The sequence below is a fragment of the Thermobia domestica genome, chromosome 15, assembly GCF_964235325.1.
Source record: "Thermobia domestica chromosome 15, izTheDome1.hap1.1, whole genome shotgun sequence".
In the NCBI taxonomy this organism is placed as follows: domain Eukaryota; kingdom Metazoa; phylum Arthropoda; class Insecta; order Zygentoma; family Lepismatidae; genus Thermobia; species Thermobia domestica.
The window spans coordinates 174,776,984-174,797,258 of record NC_137468.1 but is presented as its reverse complement, the minus strand read 5'-3'; the positions used below and the strand labels follow the sequence as shown (position 1 = coordinate 174,797,258).

At 35.7% G+C, this 20,275-nt stretch overlaps 1 protein-coding gene across 1 annotated transcript in view; it reads left to right on the top strand.

Moving 5' to 3' along the window:
* The window catches only part of LOC145671726 (DNA ligase 3-like), a 211,060-nt gene extending 194,486 nt beyond the window's left edge, over positions 1-16,574 (top strand). Inside the window, exons 19-20 of the mRNA XM_081740930.1 lie at positions 12,167-12,352; positions 16,404-16,574. Coding sequence (XP_081597056.1) covers positions 12,167-12,352; positions 16,404-16,574 — 357 coding nt within the window. The remainder of the gene's footprint in view (positions 1-12,166; positions 12,353-16,403) is intronic.
* The last annotated feature ends 3,701 nt before the right edge of the window (positions 16,575-20,275 follow it).

Genomic DNA, 20,275 nt, shown 5'->3' with positions numbered 1-20,275 from the left:
TATTCCTACCTTACAACCATCCACGGAGCATATTATTAACCTAGATCATCCTCTTACTTCATCCATCACTGTCGATGAACTACACTCTGCACTAAAACGGAAAAGGAATACAGCACCTGGAATCGACACGATATCTTACCGACATATCAAAGAAGCCCCGCCATCTCTCTTACTACTCCTCGTCACAATATACAATTTCATCCTCAGAACCGGGTTTTACCCCTCAGATTGGAAAGTCTCCAAAATCTGTATGTTCCATAAACCGAATAAACCTGTACATTCAGTAACTTCTTACAGACCCATCCAACTCACCTCAGTTTTCAGTAAGATACTAGAAAAAATTCTCGTGTGCCGCCTCCATAAGTACCTTGATACCACTTCTCTGCTACCTGTTCATCAAGCGGGGTTTCGCCCTGGTTTTTCCATAAATGACCAGCTACTTCGCCTCAGCTCAATAATTACTAATCAGTATAACAAAGCATTTCCATCATGTCTCATTCTCATGGATTTAGAGAAGGCATTCGACAAGGTTTGGCATTATGGTCTCATTAAAAAATTGCAAACGTTTAATCTTCCTATATGCTATCTCAGACTAATATATTCTTTCATTTCAAATCGCATTGCTTATGTTACAGTTGGTACGGCACTTTCCTGGCCGATTTTTCCTCTTACTGGAGTACCCCAAGGATCAGCTCTCAGTCCTTTACTATATGTCCTGTATGCTTCCGACATCCCTTCTGTACCACGCAATGTCTTTACTTTTCAATATGCTGACGACACAGCTTTTCTAGCTCTCGGCAAAACGGTGCATCAGCTTAACATTGCTTTACAAACAACTCTCGATAATTTCGTCAAGTGGTGCAAGAAATGGCAGTTAAAGATCAACTCCGAGAAAACCCAAGCTCTGGTTTTTCTACCGCCTAAGCGTCGTTCCAAAGTCCATAGAAACCCAACTCTCTTACAACTAACTGTTGATGGGTATCATGTACGCCCATCCACCACTGCTACCTATCTAGGCGTGGTTTTCGATTCGAAGCTTAGCTGGAATGCTCACTTGAAAAAACTAACGGAGAAGGCTAATCTTAGATTAAATCTTCTGCGACGTCTCACAGGAACATCTTGGGGACTAAAAGCCGATGTTTTGCTTCATACATATAAAGCTTTCCTCCGTCCGATCCTTACTTTTGGGCATCCCGCTTGGTGCAATGCTTCTGTTTCTTTCTATGAAAAACTCAGCATATTGGAACGGCATGCTATTCGACTGGCGTATCGAATTAAACTTCCATACCCAACGTGGCTCACATATGAATATATAGACTTTCCAAAGATCACCGAGCATCTCGCACAACTTCGACTGAGATACATCAGCTCTCGCATCCAAACAGGCCATCCACTTTTCTTGGACATCCTTCACACAGACGCTCTTACCGACGCAGCCTATCGATACAAACATTCACCTTTAAATATTTTCATATCTCTATATGTGAAACACGAGCACCTTCCTGCGGCTGAAAGGGAAATATATGATATATACGTCATTGATCATCATATACCGCATCTTTTTCCATCTCAGCACTAGATCCTCACCATTAACAAGGGCTTCCCCATGTGTTCATTAGTCCCGAGTCGCCCCGGGACAGAAGATCTAACTCTGCATCCGTCTCACTAATCAAACTATGTTTGTGGCGTGTTAGCACTTCACCTCATTCATCATAATCATCATTATTCTTTATCATATTTATTATCATGTATTCTAATTCCTATTAGTACCTTAGCACCTGAATCTCATATCTGCACTCAACTTTAAATTATTACTTCCAAAAAAAATGTGACTTATCACGTGATTACTAATCCTTATGTTCATATTTTCTGCACTTAGCCCATCTTCAAATTATCTTATCAGCAATAGCAATTCTTTAAAAATCCTTGCCAAAGAGAGGGCGTAACCCTCTAATGGCTGGGAGTAGAGGACTCTTTTGCTCCTATAAAATAAAATGATGAATAAAGATTTATAAAGTTAACCCTATTCCCGTACCCTTAAAAAAAAATACATTTAATCTATCTCTACTGACAATATCTCGTCTGTCGTGAATCGCAAGCGTAATACAGCTCCTGGTTTGGATTGGATAACTTATCGCCACATCAAAGAAACACCTTACTGTCTTCTTCTTCTTCTTTCTTATATCTATACATTTATACTGCGTACCGGCTACTTCCCCTCAGACTGGAAAACATTCTCTACTTTAATGTTTCTAAAACCTAACAAACCTCCAGATTCTGTTGCATCTTACCGACCAATACAGCTAACCTCCGTATTTAGCAAAATTCTCGAGCGCATCATCGTCGCCAGACTTCATCTCCATCTCTCTACCCATCATTTACTTCCTGTGCATCAGGCTGTGGATTTAGACCTGATTTCAGCATCTATGATCAACTGCTCAGACTCTTAAATCTCATTACAAATCATTATAATACTGCTCGACCGTCTTGTCTCATCCTTTTCGATCTCGAAAATGCTTTTGATAAAGTTTGGCATTTAGCTCTCCTGTTCAAACTACATCGCTTCCGACTTCCGCTTTCTTATCTCCGATTCATATTTCACTTTCTTTCTAACCGCCTCTCTTATGTAACCATCAATAGCTCTTTCTCTCTCACCCGATTTTTATTCACTCTGGTGTACCCCAAGGCTCTGCTCTCTCACTCCTACTATATCTTCTGTTTATAGCTGACATGCCGGCACTTCCTCTCAATGTGCACACTTTTCAATATGCAGATGACACTGCCTTTCTCTGTACAGCCCGAACCATTCAACAGATTAATTCTTCTCCCCGCATAGCGATTGACTCCTTCTTTCGATGGTGCAATAAGTGGCGACTCCACATCAACTCCACTAAGACGCAGGCAATTGTCTTTATTCCACCTCGCAAGCGCTCTCGAGTACAAAAAAATCCGAATCTCCTCAACATCAATGTCGACGGTACACGAATTCAACCCACTAAACCGGTCACATACCTCGGTCTCACTATCGACCATCATCTAACTTGGCGGCCACATCTGAAAGAAATCACTCGCAAGGCCTATAATCGTTTAAACCTTCTTAAACGTCTTATTGGTACCACATGGGGATTGCAGCCTTCTACAGTACTCAATACCTACAAGATATTTTTGCGCCCCGTCTTAACATATGGACATCCCGCTTGGGTTAGTGCATTACCTTACTTCTACAACAAATTAAAAGTGCTCGAACGACATGCTTTTCGTCTAGCATACCGAATCAAGCTTCCGAGTCCAACGCAGGAGTTGTATGACCGCATAACGTTTCCTACCCTACTTCATCACATCGAAAAATTAAGGCTCAGATTCATTACTACCCGCTTTCAGCAACGGCATCCTCTACTTGTGGACACGATGGATATCGATCGCAACTACGATCTGGGATATAATTTCGTCACCTGCCCTTTATCTCTGCTCTTCTCCCTTTATCTCAAAACTCTTCCACCGGACCACCCCGACCATTTTGTCGCTTCTGCCTATTCTTCCGACCATCTTCTCCATCATGTTTCACCCACATATACTGCACTGTAAATCCATTATACTACCAGGGCTTCACATGTCTTCATCACTGTCCAGAGTAGCCCCTGGACAAGAAGATAACCAGCATTCGTCTTTTTAACAAATTGTTTGTGTTTGTCCTGTGAAGTGCACCTCACCATCATCTTTTTTCCTGCCCTAATGATTATGATCACAAGATCATAATGTCCAAATGGATACCGCAATTATGAAATAAAGATGTAATATAATAAAGTGCTATGTGTATAAAAGATATTCCAGATTTCCTCTTCATCCCATAGACCGGCTCCAATCTCCTTTCTGCACCAGTACTTTCACCTCTCACCCCGGATAGAGGGCGTAACCCGCGCAAGGGAGCTAGCCTTTGGCTAGCAAAAAAAATCACTTTTAAGCTCCTCACAGACTATCAAGTTCATGATCATCTTCCACTCATATTTCCATCATTTGCACGCTGAATCCATATGTCTACATTGAAGCCTAGAGCAGCCCCTAGGCGAGAAGATAACTTCATCTGTCTGACTAACACTTATAGTGTTGTGATGTGATAGCACACCTCGCCTCATTCTTCATGCTTATCGTTCACACTCTATATAAGTATGATATGCCTTACCACTAGGTACCCATTCTTACTATCATATTTCTGCTGTTCCAGTTCTGTACAATATTAAATTCACTGCAATTTCCTCGTTACTTTCCTACGAAATGTGAAGGATCGGAAAGATCCTTAAGACCTTAGCAATTATTATAATAAAGAACTTCTATGAGACCGTCACAAAATCCCTTAAATCTTCCATTTACGTAATACTCTTCCCTAAGAGAGGACATAACCCTCTAAAAGGGTGCTAGTCATTATGACTAGCTATGAACGAACGAACGCACTTTTAATTGCTATTGTAGCATTTTAATAGATAGATTGTTTATAATGGAAATACAAAGCAGTAAAAACTTTGTTATACGTATTCTAAAAATTTGCAGAAAACCGAATTATTTCGTTGAACGACCATTGACATCTTCAGCGTGATTGAAAAGCTAAAGCTGATAATCCGTCATGTTGCATGCTTGCACTCAACGAAAAAATATTGGAAGATCTATACAAATGGAATGGGTAAATTCTTGATACACTGTGTTCAGGTGAAAAAAATTAATCTTGATTTTAGAAGTCTTTTTATAGTACTTGAAACTACTGTTTCCTTCTGCAATGTTGCACAAGTTTGATCACACTTCGTTTTTCTTCAGTTTAATGAAACAAAAAGATATAAACGTTTTCGTTCGTATATATAGTGTGTTAAAAATTCGTCCGTTCCATTTTCATATGCTTTTTCATAATTTGTTTATTGGACCTTACTCTGGAATGTGACTAAATAAATACGTATTAACTGGCTCATTTGGATTCTTAGAATTCAATAAATATTTCATTTTCGACTGTTCTAATCGTAACTCGCTACAGTGATCTAAGCCTTTATATAAATTCACAATTCTCAGTTGAGTTTCAATCGCCATTAAGAGTAGCCGCGTTCTGTGGCTAATCTCTGCACTGTTGTTAACATTGTTTCCTATGACCTACGTGCGCTGTTTCTGATTTCATTTTTTTTTCAATTATGAACTTTTTTCTTTTGCGGACTTTTTCACTGTCAACGATAATGCATTGAAGAAAGAAACTGTGGAACACTTCTTCCAAATGATAGTGATTACATCAGTGGTAATGATAGACACTATGAACCTAGTGATCACAATAGTAACTCAGTTGAAGGTAAAGATGTGGTAATTATTGATGGTAGTTATACAAATAAGGGAGCAGATAGCACCCTAGTAGCAAGAAAGCTTTCGGCAAGTTGGCGCGTGATTGGCTTTTGGCTTCCTACGCTTGCACTTGAAACGCATGCTTTCATACAATCTGTCTTTTGTTGTACTTGCAAGCGATGTTTTAGACCCTTTGCAGAGCTTCATAGCATCACTGGCCGTTCATTGGCTATTGACTTGACTATTGTAAAACGCTTGCGTCAAGATTGAATGGAACACTGAATGCAAGGTTGCCCCCATGTAACTTCGTTACTGGAATCCGGCTTGCGGTATGCTTGTAGGTTTTCCAATCAAGCTGAATGCAAGCTTGGCCGACTTGCAATTCAAGCTTACAGCGAGCGGTTTGCAAATTATATCTGCTACTAGAGTAATGCCATGTATGGACGAAATCGATTTAAAAGGTCTAAAATTGGCCCAACACTTCCAGAAAAGACTTTTAGCACAAACATAATCTCTTTTATTCGTATATATATATTCGAGTACATTCAATTACTAGGGAAATATCCTTGCATTTTTCTTCCCTTATTTCCGATATTTGACAGTTTTTTTTAAGACATACATTTAAAGTACCATTGATTTTTTTTTTAAAAAAAAAGTCAGTGCTGAAATTTTAAAGTGATATTCAAATTTTCATTGAAATACGTAATAAATAATAAGTGTTTTAAATGTTAAATGTATCTTTCTTTGTTTTCGGGTATACTATTCACGTAAGGTACATTCAATATTTTTTCTTTTATAAATGTGCATGAATATAAATGTGTTTAACCTTAATATCCAGAAATGTGTCGTTCGTTTTACCTTTCAGTTTCTTTATTTCGTATTGACAATAAAAGGAGTGAATGAGTTGTAGTCACGTAAGCCTTATGTGTATTTCCTTTTAGATATGCCAGTTGAGGGTTAAGAATGTTTATCATTCCACTTACGATTTTTTTTTTCAATTCCTCAATATCACTAATACTTACAATATATGAGGAAATCACTGCATGGTTGGTAAGAAGTGGAATGAAGATGGTGTGCGGTAAAAAGAAAACGCGAACTATGACGGATTTTATTCCCAGGGTCTTGCATCTGTCTGGCCAACATTCGAACAGTGAACGAGTGTGTTGTTTTCCAGCAAGCGGACACCTTTTGTCAGCAAGCCACACTCTGGGATTTCACAGAATCCCGCAACGCATGTAGCAGTGATACATAGTATATACTGGTAAATGTAGTACCCTTTGCCTTGAAAGCAAGTAGTAATACCCCATGCTGATCACTAATAACATGTTCATCACCTTGGTCGCTCAGAGTTGAATACAGACTTCCTTCGGTGGTGGTACGTCGGTATGCTGTCATTGGTTTTACTAGGTTTTTCCTGGTTTCCTTCACTCCCACTAGGCGAAGGTAGGAATGGTACCTTCTAGAAGACCACGGACAGTTCCTCCCCAAATCCTAGATTCACTTAAAAGACAGATGTGACACTGGAGTTGGATAAGTCATTCGCTTCGGTAAATAAATAAATAAAGATTGAAAGAAAGAAACAAAATAGTAATCGAATACCTCGCTTTAATAACTCAAAACAAAATTATGACCATTGCCATACCAATTGCTACAATGACAACCTAATGTTATAAGCGTCCTATAAAGTAAAAATGTAAACCTTGGAAGGTCATAACAAAATAACACATTTCGCACTGTAGCACTAACAAAAACACTGTGAAAAATAGAAACAAAGCGTGGCGTGCTGACAAAAGGTGTCCGCCTCCTAGAAAACAACACACCCGTTCACTATTCGAATGTTGGCCAGACAGATGCATGACCCTGGGTATGAAATCCGCCGTAGTTCGCATTTTCTCTTCATCGCATACCATCTTCATTCCATCTCTTCCCAACCATGCATTCATTTCCTAGCGGCAAGTACTTCTGCAATGTTACAACGCTGCTTTCTGAATTGCAGTAATTGATTTTGGACCACTACACCTTACTTCACGTTCGGACTTATAACACAGCAACGGTGCAGAGTTACGAGCTGTACATTACCACATAACCTACATAGTTATGCAGAATTACACATGTAAAATTTCATCGTTCTACGGTATAAGGAAGTGGTTCAGGGTGAAATTTTCTCTCGCACCTCTCGTTAGCCGGCAAATTTCAAAGAAATTACATACATGCAAATTACTCAGAAACTGTTGATTTGCGGCCTCCGGCTCATATAGGTGATAATGTTCCAAAGTATTTATTTATTTATTTATTTATTTCATTTTCCGCCGTAAGAACTTAGCGTTCATGGCTTCGTCAAGAGATACAGTTACTATTACAAGTTATAATAATAATAATTGCAAGAGATACGCTACAATTAGTATTACAATTATTAAAAAATAATATATAATAATACAATATATAAAGTAATAATATAAAATATATACGTAACAATAAAACAAACTAAGTGTACTTTTAGAGAAAATATAAATTTACCTTGTTTTATATATTTTAAAATTCAAATAAATTTTGATATTTACATTATAAAGAAAGATCACAGTGAAGATATTCATCTAAACCATAGAAAAGATGTTTGAGTAACAGTAACTTGAGGTGTCTTTTAAACTGCAAGTTTGGCATTCGTTTGACACGATCTGGTAATTTATTATAAAGTTTTATTCCTATGTGGTGTAACGAATTTTGAGTTCTTGTTAGACGGAAATTTTGGATATGAATATGATTGGTTGTTCTTGTGTTGTATTCGTGTAGGTCCGAGTTGAGTTGAAAGTTTCTTTTATTCATATGTATAAATGATGTTGTTTCTAGAATGTATATACACGGCAATGGTAATATTTTAAGTTTCTGAAACAGTGGTCTACTTGGTGTATGAAACGGGACTGATAACATTATTCGTAACATTTTCTTCTGCATAGTAAACACTTTCTTTGCATAACAGGTATTACCCCAAAAAATGATTCCATACGATAGAATTGACTGAATCAATCCGAAATAAATTGTTTTCAATGTTTCTGTAGTTAGAATCTTACTAACTTTACGTATAAGATATATTTTCGCGCTTAGTTTCCTCAACAAATCATTCACGTGATCGTCCCATGTTAACTTAGAGTCCAATTTTATCCCTAAAAATTTACAAGAGTCAGATACCTGTATGAGTTCCCCGTCTATACGTATTTGATGTATATTTAGAGAGTTCAGTTTTCCTTCATTAAAACTCATTATAGTTGTTTTCGCTGCATTTAAGTTAAGTTGGTTTGCTTTTATCCATTCTGTAATTTTATCTGTCGTGTTCTTAAATATGATTTCCTCGGAGCAAATGTTATTTGGAATTTCAACTAAAATATTTGTATCATCCGCAAAAAGTACGCTTTTGTTTGGAACTATATAATCAGGAAGATCGTTAATGTAGATAAGGAAAAGTATAGGACCTAATATTGATCCTTGTGGAACTCCGTGCCTAGTGTGTCTTACCTCTGACTTGGTTGGACCTATTTCTACATATTGCATGCGGTTAGTCAAATAGGAGTGGAACCATAAATTAGCATGATCTCTAATACCATAATTACGCAATTTATTCAATAAAATTTTGTGATTAACAAGGTCAAAGGCTTTTGTGAGATCCAGAAAAATTCCATATATTTTATTTCTTCTCTCTCTCGCTTTATATATATCACTTAGAAAAGCAACTACAGCATTGTTAATTGATTTGCACTTTCTAAACCCGAATTGGCTCTTCGTGAAGATATTATTTTCCAAAAAGGGCACCAATCTGTTATACATAACTTTTTCTAAAATTTTGGAGAAAACAGATAGAATAGAGATAGGACGATAATTTCCTGGGTCAGTAGTTGATCCTTTTTTGTGTATAGGTCTTATTTTTGCAAGTTTAAGATCTTCTGGAAATGTTCCCGTTTCAAGAGAGGAATTGCATATATCAGTCAACGGTATAAGAAAATATTCGGCACACATTTTAAGCAAGTAATAAGGAATATCGTCGGGCCCAGAAGATTTTTTCGTCTTCATTTTTTTAATAATCGATCTTATTTCTAACTCTGTGGTAGGTATTAAGTATATAGATACAGAATTACTAGATAATTTTATGTTGTTAGTCTTTTCAGACTCAGAATTTGAGTATTTTTTCGCAACGTTGGCAAAAAAATCATTAAGTAGGTTTGCAATATGTTGTTTATTTGTTATTTCTCGGCCATGCTGAATTATTTTTTTTAATTTCTATTTTTTGCGTTTTTGATGCGGTTGATTGTTCATTTACTACTTGCCATAGTGTTTTGTTCTTGTTATCAGATTTAGATATCCTATTTGATGTGTGCATTTTCTTTGCTTCTTTTATTACACCTTTAAGAATACTCCTATATTTATTAAAATATTCTTTTAGTTTCCTATTATTCGTCCTTTTTACAATTGTATGTAGTTGTTTCTTTCTCATGCAGGAATTAATTATGCCTCGTGTTCTGATAGAATATCCTTTTGCAAGGAATGCATCACATACAGGGTGTTAATGAACTATACCGATAAACTGTAAAAGGTGATTCCTCACATAAAAATAAGAGAAAAAGTCCATATGGACCTATGGCGAAAAGTGCATAGTTTCAGAGCTAGAGTTGTCCAAAATCGCAAAAAAGTTAAATTTCAATAGGCTTTATTTCGAATGCGAGAGACTGTGGATGGTGGTCGTTATCAGCATAAAGGAAATCACGCATACGCAATCCAAAATTATATATTTCATTAATGATCAATGGGTGTGCTGAGTATTCCGTGCAAGGTGAAATTCCCAGACATGCCATCAACCGAATTTTGAGATATGCTCTGACTTTATGGTTGGTCCAAAGCAGGCAAACGATAAGCCTTGACAGCAGTGAACACGGAATATTTTAGCGTGATGTCGGGAGTGTTATAAGGATCGTCAGCAGCACGGTCACTTGTACTCGGAAAAACGCATGCTTCGATGTTTTGTTTCACGCTTGTAAGTGAAGAAAACGTGAAATATACCGTGAGGAAATACATATCATCGCACGTTATTCCGAACACAAAAAAGCATGGAGCTGCCGGTTCCTAACACTCCCGTCTTCCCCCCAAAGCATCGGATCCATTGTTGTCAAGGCTTACCTCCTGCCTAGCTTGAACCCTCCTTGAAATCAGGGTATATCTGAAATCTCTATTGAGAGCATATCTGAGAATTACACCCTGTAGGGAAGATCCTCCACATCTATTGACAATTGATGAAATATGCACTTTTGGATAGTGTATGGGTGGCTTCCTTTACGCTGATAAGAACCACCATCCACAGTTTCTGGAATTCGAAATAGTGTCTATTGAAATTTAGCTTTTTCGCGACTTTGGACAGCCCTAGCTCTAAAATTATGCAGTTTCCAATATAGGTCCGTATGAAGTTTTTCTCTTATTTTGATGTGACGAATCACCTCTTACAGTTTGTCGTTATAGTTCATTAACACCCTGTGTACATACATAACTGTTATTCTCAGAATTCCAACAAAATGTAACAAGGAAACCGTCTCCAAACATGATGTTTCCAATCTAAAGTGGAGTAGTTTTTTTTTTTTTTTTTTTTTTTTAAATCGGACGAGCCGTATGGGTTTTACACTTTTTATGCGCCCAATGTTAAGTGAAAATGCAACGTTGATAAATTTTGTAAATGTGGACAAGTGGATAATTTTGGATTGCAAGGTGGATAAGTTTTGTAAGAGTATGGTGAATGGGGTCAGGTTTGAAATGAGGGCTGGCCATCAGCTCGTTAGCTTGATAGTAACTTCATTTACTTACGTTTTGGATCCAGGTAAATGGCAACGTGGCATTTTCATTTAACATTGGGCGCATAAAGAGTATACAGCCCAAACGGCTCGTTCGATATAAGAATTCCTTCACTGTGAAAACAACATATTTGGAGACGGTTTCCCCTCTCACATTTTATTGTAACTCTGGGAATAACAGTTACCCTATATCAGGGAATATTTAAGACACTTTGTGTATATATATATATATATATATATATATATATATATATATATATATATATATATATATATATATATATATATATATATATATATTGCATGGCAATAAATACTTAGGCATTTATATTGCAGTGCAGAAGTTCTGATTATCTGAATCCACAGTAGAAAGAATGAAGCACTTTTACTGTTGTACTTTTAAATCCACCTTCTTCTTCTTGTTCACCTCAATCATAGGTTGGTGGGCAACATGGAAATTTTAAAACCTTTCTCTCCCCTGTTAGAGCTCTTTTATACTTTGTAAAAAGAGAGAACTTCATCTACACTTTATATAAAATTCTTGGTCGTAACTTAACAATTAAATCTATTTTTATAAAATTTCATAAGAAACAACTTACAGCCTACTGAAATTACAGTAGAGCGTCGATTATCCGAACGTCGGTCAACCGAACGACCGCTTAACCGAACTGTGTACTCGCTAGCTTAAAGGATTTTTTTAAACGTTAATTTTGTGTACTGTGTGTATTGTTCATGCAAAATGCGTATGTAATATGTACATATTTTTGTTTAATAAACTGTACCACATACTATATACATCCTACTAAAGTTGCCTTTGTACGTTACTTTGTAATACTTAAAGAGATGCCTGTTTTTATGAATAAATTTACTGTACAGTACTTCTTTTTGGCAAATAAACATGTACAGTTCGATTATCCGAACAAACCAGTTTTCCGAACACCCATGTCCCCCAATTACTTCGGATAATCGACGCTCTACTGTACTTTGTTTCCACATGCTCTTCTGAAAATCATGTTTTGCCTGACTTTCAGAATTTGTGTAAGAAATCAGGATATGGGAAAGACAGTTCTGTGCCAAAGGGAAATGATGATGATGATGATGATGAAGAAGAAGAAGAAGAAGAAGAGGGCAGTGACAGTGATAATGATCAGAATTCAAAAGAAGATTCTTCCTCTGACGAAGATGACGATTCAAATTCAAAAAGAAAAAGGAAGCAGGTTTGAATATGAAATTATTAATACAATATTGTTTACAATGGAAATATAAAGCAGTTAAAAACTTAGCTTTTACACATCCTAAAAATTTGTAGAAAACTACAAATTATTTCGTTGAATTGCTATTGACTTGTTCAGTATGATTGAAAAGCCTGCACACTACTAAGAAATAATGGAAAGATCTATACAAGTGAAATACGTAAATTCTTGTTTCACTGTAGTGAGATCAAAAAGATTTATCCTTTTGTATAAGTTTCATCCCACTTCACTTTTCGTCAGTTTAAGCAAACAAGAAGATAAGCATTTTTATCCGTACATAATATGTAAAAAATCGTTCATTCCATATATATATATATATATATATATATATATATATACAGTGTGCGAATTGAAAAATTTTCCCAGGGGGGGATGAATTTCACCCATATGCGCACCCAGTCCTCCCCCCCATATATATATATATATATATATATATATATATATATATATATATATATATATATATATATATATATATATACACTAACAAGTACAAAACAGTTGAGATGTGAGACCTTTCATAAATTTTCACTCAAGTAATATTTAGGTTAGCTACGCAAAGTAGACCTACTTATCTTTATGTCCACTTAAAAATACTCTAGAGGGGGAAAAAGTTATCCCTGCCAGGAATAAAATTTTTCTTCTCCAGGGTGGGAAAGATTTTTGCCAGGGGGGAAATCCCTGGCATCCCCCCGCCAATTCGCACCCTGTATATATATATATATATACAGTATAACCTCGTTAACACGAACTCGCTTAAGCCGAACACTCGGTTAGGACGAACAAAATTTCGGTCCCGGCATCGCTGTACATATCTTATAGGAAGTTTTATCGGTTAACACGAATTTCGGTTAGCACGAATTACGAACTAATTTTTAGTACCTTGAGTCAATAATTGTTTTCATTTAACACGAACTTTCAATCCTTTATTTTTTTTCAGATCATTTTTCTTATTTTAGATTTCACTCCAGATCAGTTTTAGTCATACAGTATTTATACAGACAAAAATTGCCTTGTAAATAAGAGAAAAACCAGAAACGGGTATCTTTCCTCTCTTATGAGATGTTGATTCTGTCCTCCGTCAAGCGCTGAACATGCAGGTGCTTGGCAGACGAGCTGGTGACAGCAGTCATAAATACCTTTCCGTTACTAGCGGTACCCACCCTGCTAGCGGAGTTGTCAATTTTAAAAATTTGATCTTGATTTTCTGCGTGGGAATTCTATTTGCGGAGGGTGCTTATGCTCGCTATTTCTACACTTGACCTTCTGTGTTGTGTGTTGTTAAAAATTAATGTTATAAAAAGGATTGACGGACGTAGTAGCAATGTAAACTTTAAAAAAAATCTTCGAAGATAGGATAATAAACGTACTGTAGTGTTTTCACTTTTCAGAGGATGGTACCGGGGCCGAAACTAGTCTCGATCTCGATCTCGTCTCGAATTTGAGACCGAGCCATGCTTTTCGAAATCGAGACGAGACCGAGACTACTCAGTCTTGTCTCGATACCATCTCTAGTGTTTTCTATGACATACATAATATACTGTAGTTGTATGTATAGTCTGTATACTGTAGTGCGTATGTATGGAAAAAATGTATTCGAATAATAAAATTTAGATCCCCGGTTAACACGAATTTTTTAACACGAACTCCTGATTTTTCAGTCCCTTGGAATTCGTGTTAACGAGGGTTTACTATATATATATATATATATATATATATATATATATATATATCATGATTTCTTTATTGGATCTTATTATTGAATATGACTAATTAACCCTTAACTAGCACATTTGTATTCTAGTAACCCAATGGCATTTTATTTTCCACCGCTCGAATCGTAACTCACTATACTGATCTACTCATTTTATGTAAATTCTACAGTCTTAGTGGGTTTCATTTGCCATTAAGAGTGACAGCGTAGTGTTGCTAATCTCTGCGGTGTTATTAACATTGTTTCCTCGGACCTAGGTGTGCTGTTTCTGATTTTATTTTTCAATTATGAACTTTTTCTTTTGAAAAATTTTTCACTGTCCATGACAATGAATGAAAATGTAATTGTGGAGCACTTCCTGAAAATGATTCTGATGACATCAGTGATGATGATGGAGACTATGAACCTAGTGATCACAGTAATGACTCAGTTGAAAGTGAAGATGTTGTAAATATTAATGAGAGTTACACAAATCAGGAAATAGATAGTAATGCCATGTAGGGGCGAAATTGATTTAAAAGGCCTAAAACTGGACGAACATTTCCATCAAGACCTATTAGCACAAACCTCAGCCCTCCTGTTCAAATTTTTAAAATTTTCGTTTACGATTGCATTCAATTATTAAGAAAACATCGTTGCATTTTTTTCGTATTTTCGATATTTGACAAAATTTTATGACATACATTTAATGTGCTCATGCTTTTCAAAAAGTCAGTTCTGAAATTTTAAAGTGATATTCAAATTTTCATTGAAATACGTAGTAAATAACTAATATTATATTATATTTTAAAACAAAACGTATCTTTCTGCTGTTCAAGTGAGAAACATTCGATATTTTTTTTATAAGTGTGCATGAATATAAAGTACTTAGCTTTAATATTCAAAATTGTTTCGTTCCTTTTTTTCTTTTCTTTTATTTCGCATTGACAGTAAAAGGAGTGAGTCCCTAGACTCACGTACGTCTTATATGTATTTCTTAGTAGATGTGACAGTTAAGGGTTAAGAATTTTTTAGCATTCTATTTACTGGTTTTGGCAATTCCTCAATATCACTTGTACTTCAGAGATATCGACTCTCATCCTAAATCTAATCACAGAGGACAGCAACAGGAGAAGGAAAAATAAAAGGAATGGATTAACCAGATAGAAAATGAATAAGAAAGAAAACGTACTTATTTAGATCTCAATATAAGACACAACAACAAGTTCGTTATCAGTGTCTCTCATATGCTCACTGCTGAGACTCAGTGTATTCATTATATATTTGCTCATTGTGCGATGAGTAAAGCAAATATTTGAAAGAATTTCTTTTTACGTGCCATTCGACACACCTCTTTAGAATCAGATTTACAACTTGATATTCATCATTTATGGAAGCTTGGAAGTTTAAATGGGTATCCGTTCTATTATTAATCAATTAGTATAATCAGGTTAGAAGAAATTTGCGTTTCTATAGATCCGAAGACAAAATGAATGACCCAAAATGTGTGAGACTTTTTTATTTATTTATTTTACAAGATTGATAACATTATTGAAGATTTTTACAAACCACAAGTTTAAAACTTTCCATGACTTAACGAAGAACACAACTTAATTTGGAATTTATTTCGCAGATCTCAATAAGAAGTCAGTTATGCTATAAATAAAGTTCAGTTGCCATGCGAGTTACATAGGCAGGACTAAAAGAAACATCGAGGTCCGCATGAAGCTATTACACAGAAAGTTGAATCAAAAAGCCCGGTGTCAGATCTGTCGAAACATTTACAAGAAACTCAATACAATATAATAAATTCAAAATTTTTATTGGAGACTAAAAACGAAATAGAGAGACTTAATATTAAAAAATTGCTTATTCATTAAAAGTTAAATTTATAGAAGGATTGGTTAAGTGATGAATAAAAAGATAAGAAACCTCCAGCTATTTCATAGACTCTATTACCTAACAAAGTTCTTGTTTTCTGAGATCAGTTTAGACAGAAGTCTATTTGACAAAACAATAGTACTGTAGTATAAAACGTATTTCTAGGGATTTTCTTCCATAATATGTATATATATAGGATTGCAGTAATACATACTTGATTATTTATATTGCAGTGCAGAAATACTGATTATCTAATTTACAGTAGATACTATGAATCATTTTTACCGTTGTATTTTTAAATTCATCTATCTTTGTATAACATTCCTAATCATAGAATTGAATCTATTTTTGAGAAAATTTGATGAGAAATAAATTAATAGCCTGCTGAAATCAGTTTGTTTCTCATGTTCATCCTAAAATCATGTTTTGTTAAACTTTCAGAATTTATGCAGGAAATCAGAATGTGGAAAAGACATTTCTGTACCGCAGAGAAATAAGGACAATGCTGATGAACAGAACAGTGACAGTGACGATGAAGATGATGATGATGATGATGATGAGCAGTCAAGGGAATCATCCTTATCTGACGAAGATTCTGATTCAGAGAAATAAATAGAAAAACAAAGACTTAACAGGTTTAATTATGAAATTAAATAGGAGTATAAAGCAGTTAAAACCTTACCTTAACTATCCTAAACAAATGTAGAAACTAACAACTGTCTCGTCGAACCACTATCGACTTCTTCATTATTGGTTGTAAATCTATAGCTGCCTAATCCTTCACATTGCATATTGCCAATTAAGAAATGATGGAAAAGTATATTCAAATTGAGTGAAGTTAGGTGAAAAAGTCGACAGTGGATTGACGGAGCTGTTTGTAGCTTTTTTTTTTTTTTACAAATATTTAAAACGCTTTTAACTATACAATATTTGTCCAATAGTTTATGACATTTTTCAAAATATAAAGTACTTCCGTTTGTTTCTTCAAAAACACATTAAATTAACGTGCAGACGCTTGTCGAATAAGAGTAGTTAAGAAAGAGAGCGAAAAGTACCGTATTTATCCGTGTATGCCGCGCACCTTTTCTGCACAAAAACGAAGTCAAAATACAGAGTGCGCGGCATACACGAGGAAATGTACAATTGACTGAGCCACCAAGCATTTACAATCACGGGAAGTTTTTATTAACCTAATACTGGAATATTGTGAGTAATTTTGCAAGAGTAGAAAAGTTTTAATATAAAATGACAAGTTACAGCTCATATTTCCTCTTTGCATCAACCGGCCTTTCAAGAACCACTTGCGGCGACTGTACACTGAATGGATGGCAACTGCAGTACACGAAACTACGCCAACTGGACGTTTGTCAAGTCAAAATCGCCACTTACTAATAATTAAATGAAAAATATACTAATCGTTAGTACTACGTTAGTACTGGTTAGTACTCCAAGCACAACGTTAGTACTCACACCCATATAAAGTTATTAACGAATTAAAGTGGCGATATTCACTTGACGTCAAGCCAGAATCGCCACTTTTGTAAATCTTCTCCAAATTATACAAAAGTAGTGTCAATCGTTAGTACTACGTTAGTACTGGTTAGTACTCCAAGCACAACGTTAGTACTCACACCCATATAAAGTTATTAAAAAAATTAAAATGGCGATATTCACTTGACGTCAAGCCAGAATCGCCACTTTTGTAAATCTTCTCCAAATTATACAAAAGTAGTGTCAATCGTTAGTACTACGTTAGTACTGGTTAGTACTCCAAGCACAACGTTAGTACTCACACCCATATAAAGTTATTAACGAATTAAAGTGGCGATATTCACTTGACGTCAAGCCAGAATCGCCACTTTTGTAAATCTTCTCCAAATTATACAAAAGTAGTGTCAATCGTTAGTACTACGTTAGTACCGGTTAGTACTCCAAGCACAACGTTAGTACTCGCACCCATATAAAGTTATTAACGAATTAAAGTGGCGATATTCACTTGACGTCAAGCCAGAATCGCCACTTTTGTAAATCTTCTCCAAATTATACAAAAGTAGTGTCAATCGTTAGTACTACGTTAGTACTGGTTAGTACTCCAAGCACAACGTTAGTACTCCCACCCATATAAAGTTATTAACGAATTAAAGTGGCGATATTCACTTGACGTCAAGCCAGAATCGCCACTTTTGTAAATCTTCTCCAAATTATACAAAAGTAGTGTCAATCGTTAGTACTACGTTAGTACTGGTTAGTACTCCAAGCACAACGTTAGTACTCACACCCATATAAAGTTATTAAAAAAATTAAAATGGCGATATTCACTTGACGTCAAGCCAGAATCGCCACTTTTGTAAATCTTCTCCAAATTATACAAAAGTAGTGTCAATCGTTAGTACTACGTTAGTACTGGTTAGTACTCCAAGCACAACGTTAGTACTCACACCCATATAAAGTTATTTAAAAAATTAAAATGGCGATATTCACTTGACGTCAAGCCAGAATCGCCACTTTTGTAAATCTTCTCCAAATTATACAAAAGTAGTGTCAATCGTTAGTACTACGTTAGTACTGGTTAGTACTCCAAGCACAACGCTAGTACTCACACCCATATAAAGTTATTAACGAATTAAAGTGGCGATATTTACTTGACGTCAAGCCAGAATCGCCACTTTTGTAAATCTCCAAATTATACAAAAGTAGTGTCAATCGTTAGTACTACGTTAGTACTGGTTAGTACTCCAAGCACAACGTTAGTACTCACACCCATATAAAGTTATTAACGAATTAATGTGGCGATATTCACTTGACGTCAAGCCAGAATCGCCACTTTTGTAAATCTTCTCCAAATTATACAAAAGTAGTGTCAATCGTTAGTACTACCTTAGTACTGGTTAGTACTCCAAGCACAACGTTAGTACTCACACCCATATAAAGTTATTAACGAATTAAAGTGGCGATATTCACTTGACTTCAAGCCAGAATCGCCACTTTTGTAAATCTTCTCCAAATTATACAAAAGTAGTGTCAATCGTTAGTACTACGTTAGTACTGGTTAGTACTCCTAGCACAACGTTAGTACTCACACCCATATAAAGTTATTAACGAATTAAAGTGGCGATATTCACTTGACGTCAAGCCAGAATCGCCACTTTTGTAAATCTTCTCCAAATTATACAAAAGTAGTGTCAATCGTTAGTACTGGTTAGTACTCCAAGCACAACGTTAGTACTCACACCCATATAAAGTTATTAACGAATTAAAGTGGCGATATTCACTTGACGTCAAGCCAGAATCGCCACTTTTGTAAATCTTCTCCAAATTATACAAAAGTAGTGTCAATCGTTAGTACTACGTTAGTACTGGTTAGTACTCCAAGCACAACGTTAGTACTCACACCCATATAAAGTTATTAACGAATTAAAGTGGCGATATTCACTTGACGTCAAGCCAGAATCGCCACTTTTGTAAATCTTCTCCAATTTATACAAAAGTAGTGTCAATCGTTAGTACTACGTTAGTACTAGTTAGTACTCCAAGCACAACGTTAGTACTCACACCCATATAAAGTTATTAACGAATTAAAGTGGCGATATTCACTTGACGTCAAGCCAGAATCGCCACTTTTGTAAATCTTTTCCAAATTTTACAAAAGTAGTGTCAATCGTTAGTACTACGTTAGTACTGGTTAGTACTCCAAGCACAACGTTAGTACTCACACCCATATAAAGTTATTAACGAATTAAAGTGGCGATATTCACTTGACGTCAAGCCAGAATCGCCACTTTTGTAAATCTTCTCCAAATTATACAAAAGTAGTGTCAATCGTTAGTACTACGTTAGTACTGGTTAGTACTCCAAGCACAACGTTAGTACTCACACCCATATAAAGTTATTAACGAATTAAAGTGGCGATATTCACTTGACGTCAAGCCAGAATCGCCACTTTTGTAAATCTTCTCCAAATTATACAAAAGTAGTGTCAATCGTTAGTACTGGTTAGTACTCCAAGCACAACGTTAGTACTCACACCCATATAAAGTTATTAACGAATTAAAGTGGCGATATTCACTTGACGTCAAGCCAGAATCGCCACTTTTGTAAATCTTCTCCAAATTATACAAAAGTAGTGTCAATCGTTAGTACTTCGTTAGTACTGGTTAGTACTCCAAGCACAACGTTAGTACTCACACCCATATAAAGTTATTAACGAATTAAAGTGGCGATATTCACTTGACGTCAAGCCAGAATCGCCACTTTTGTAAATCTTCTCCAAATTATACAAAAGTAGTGTCAATCGTTAGTACTACGTTAGTACT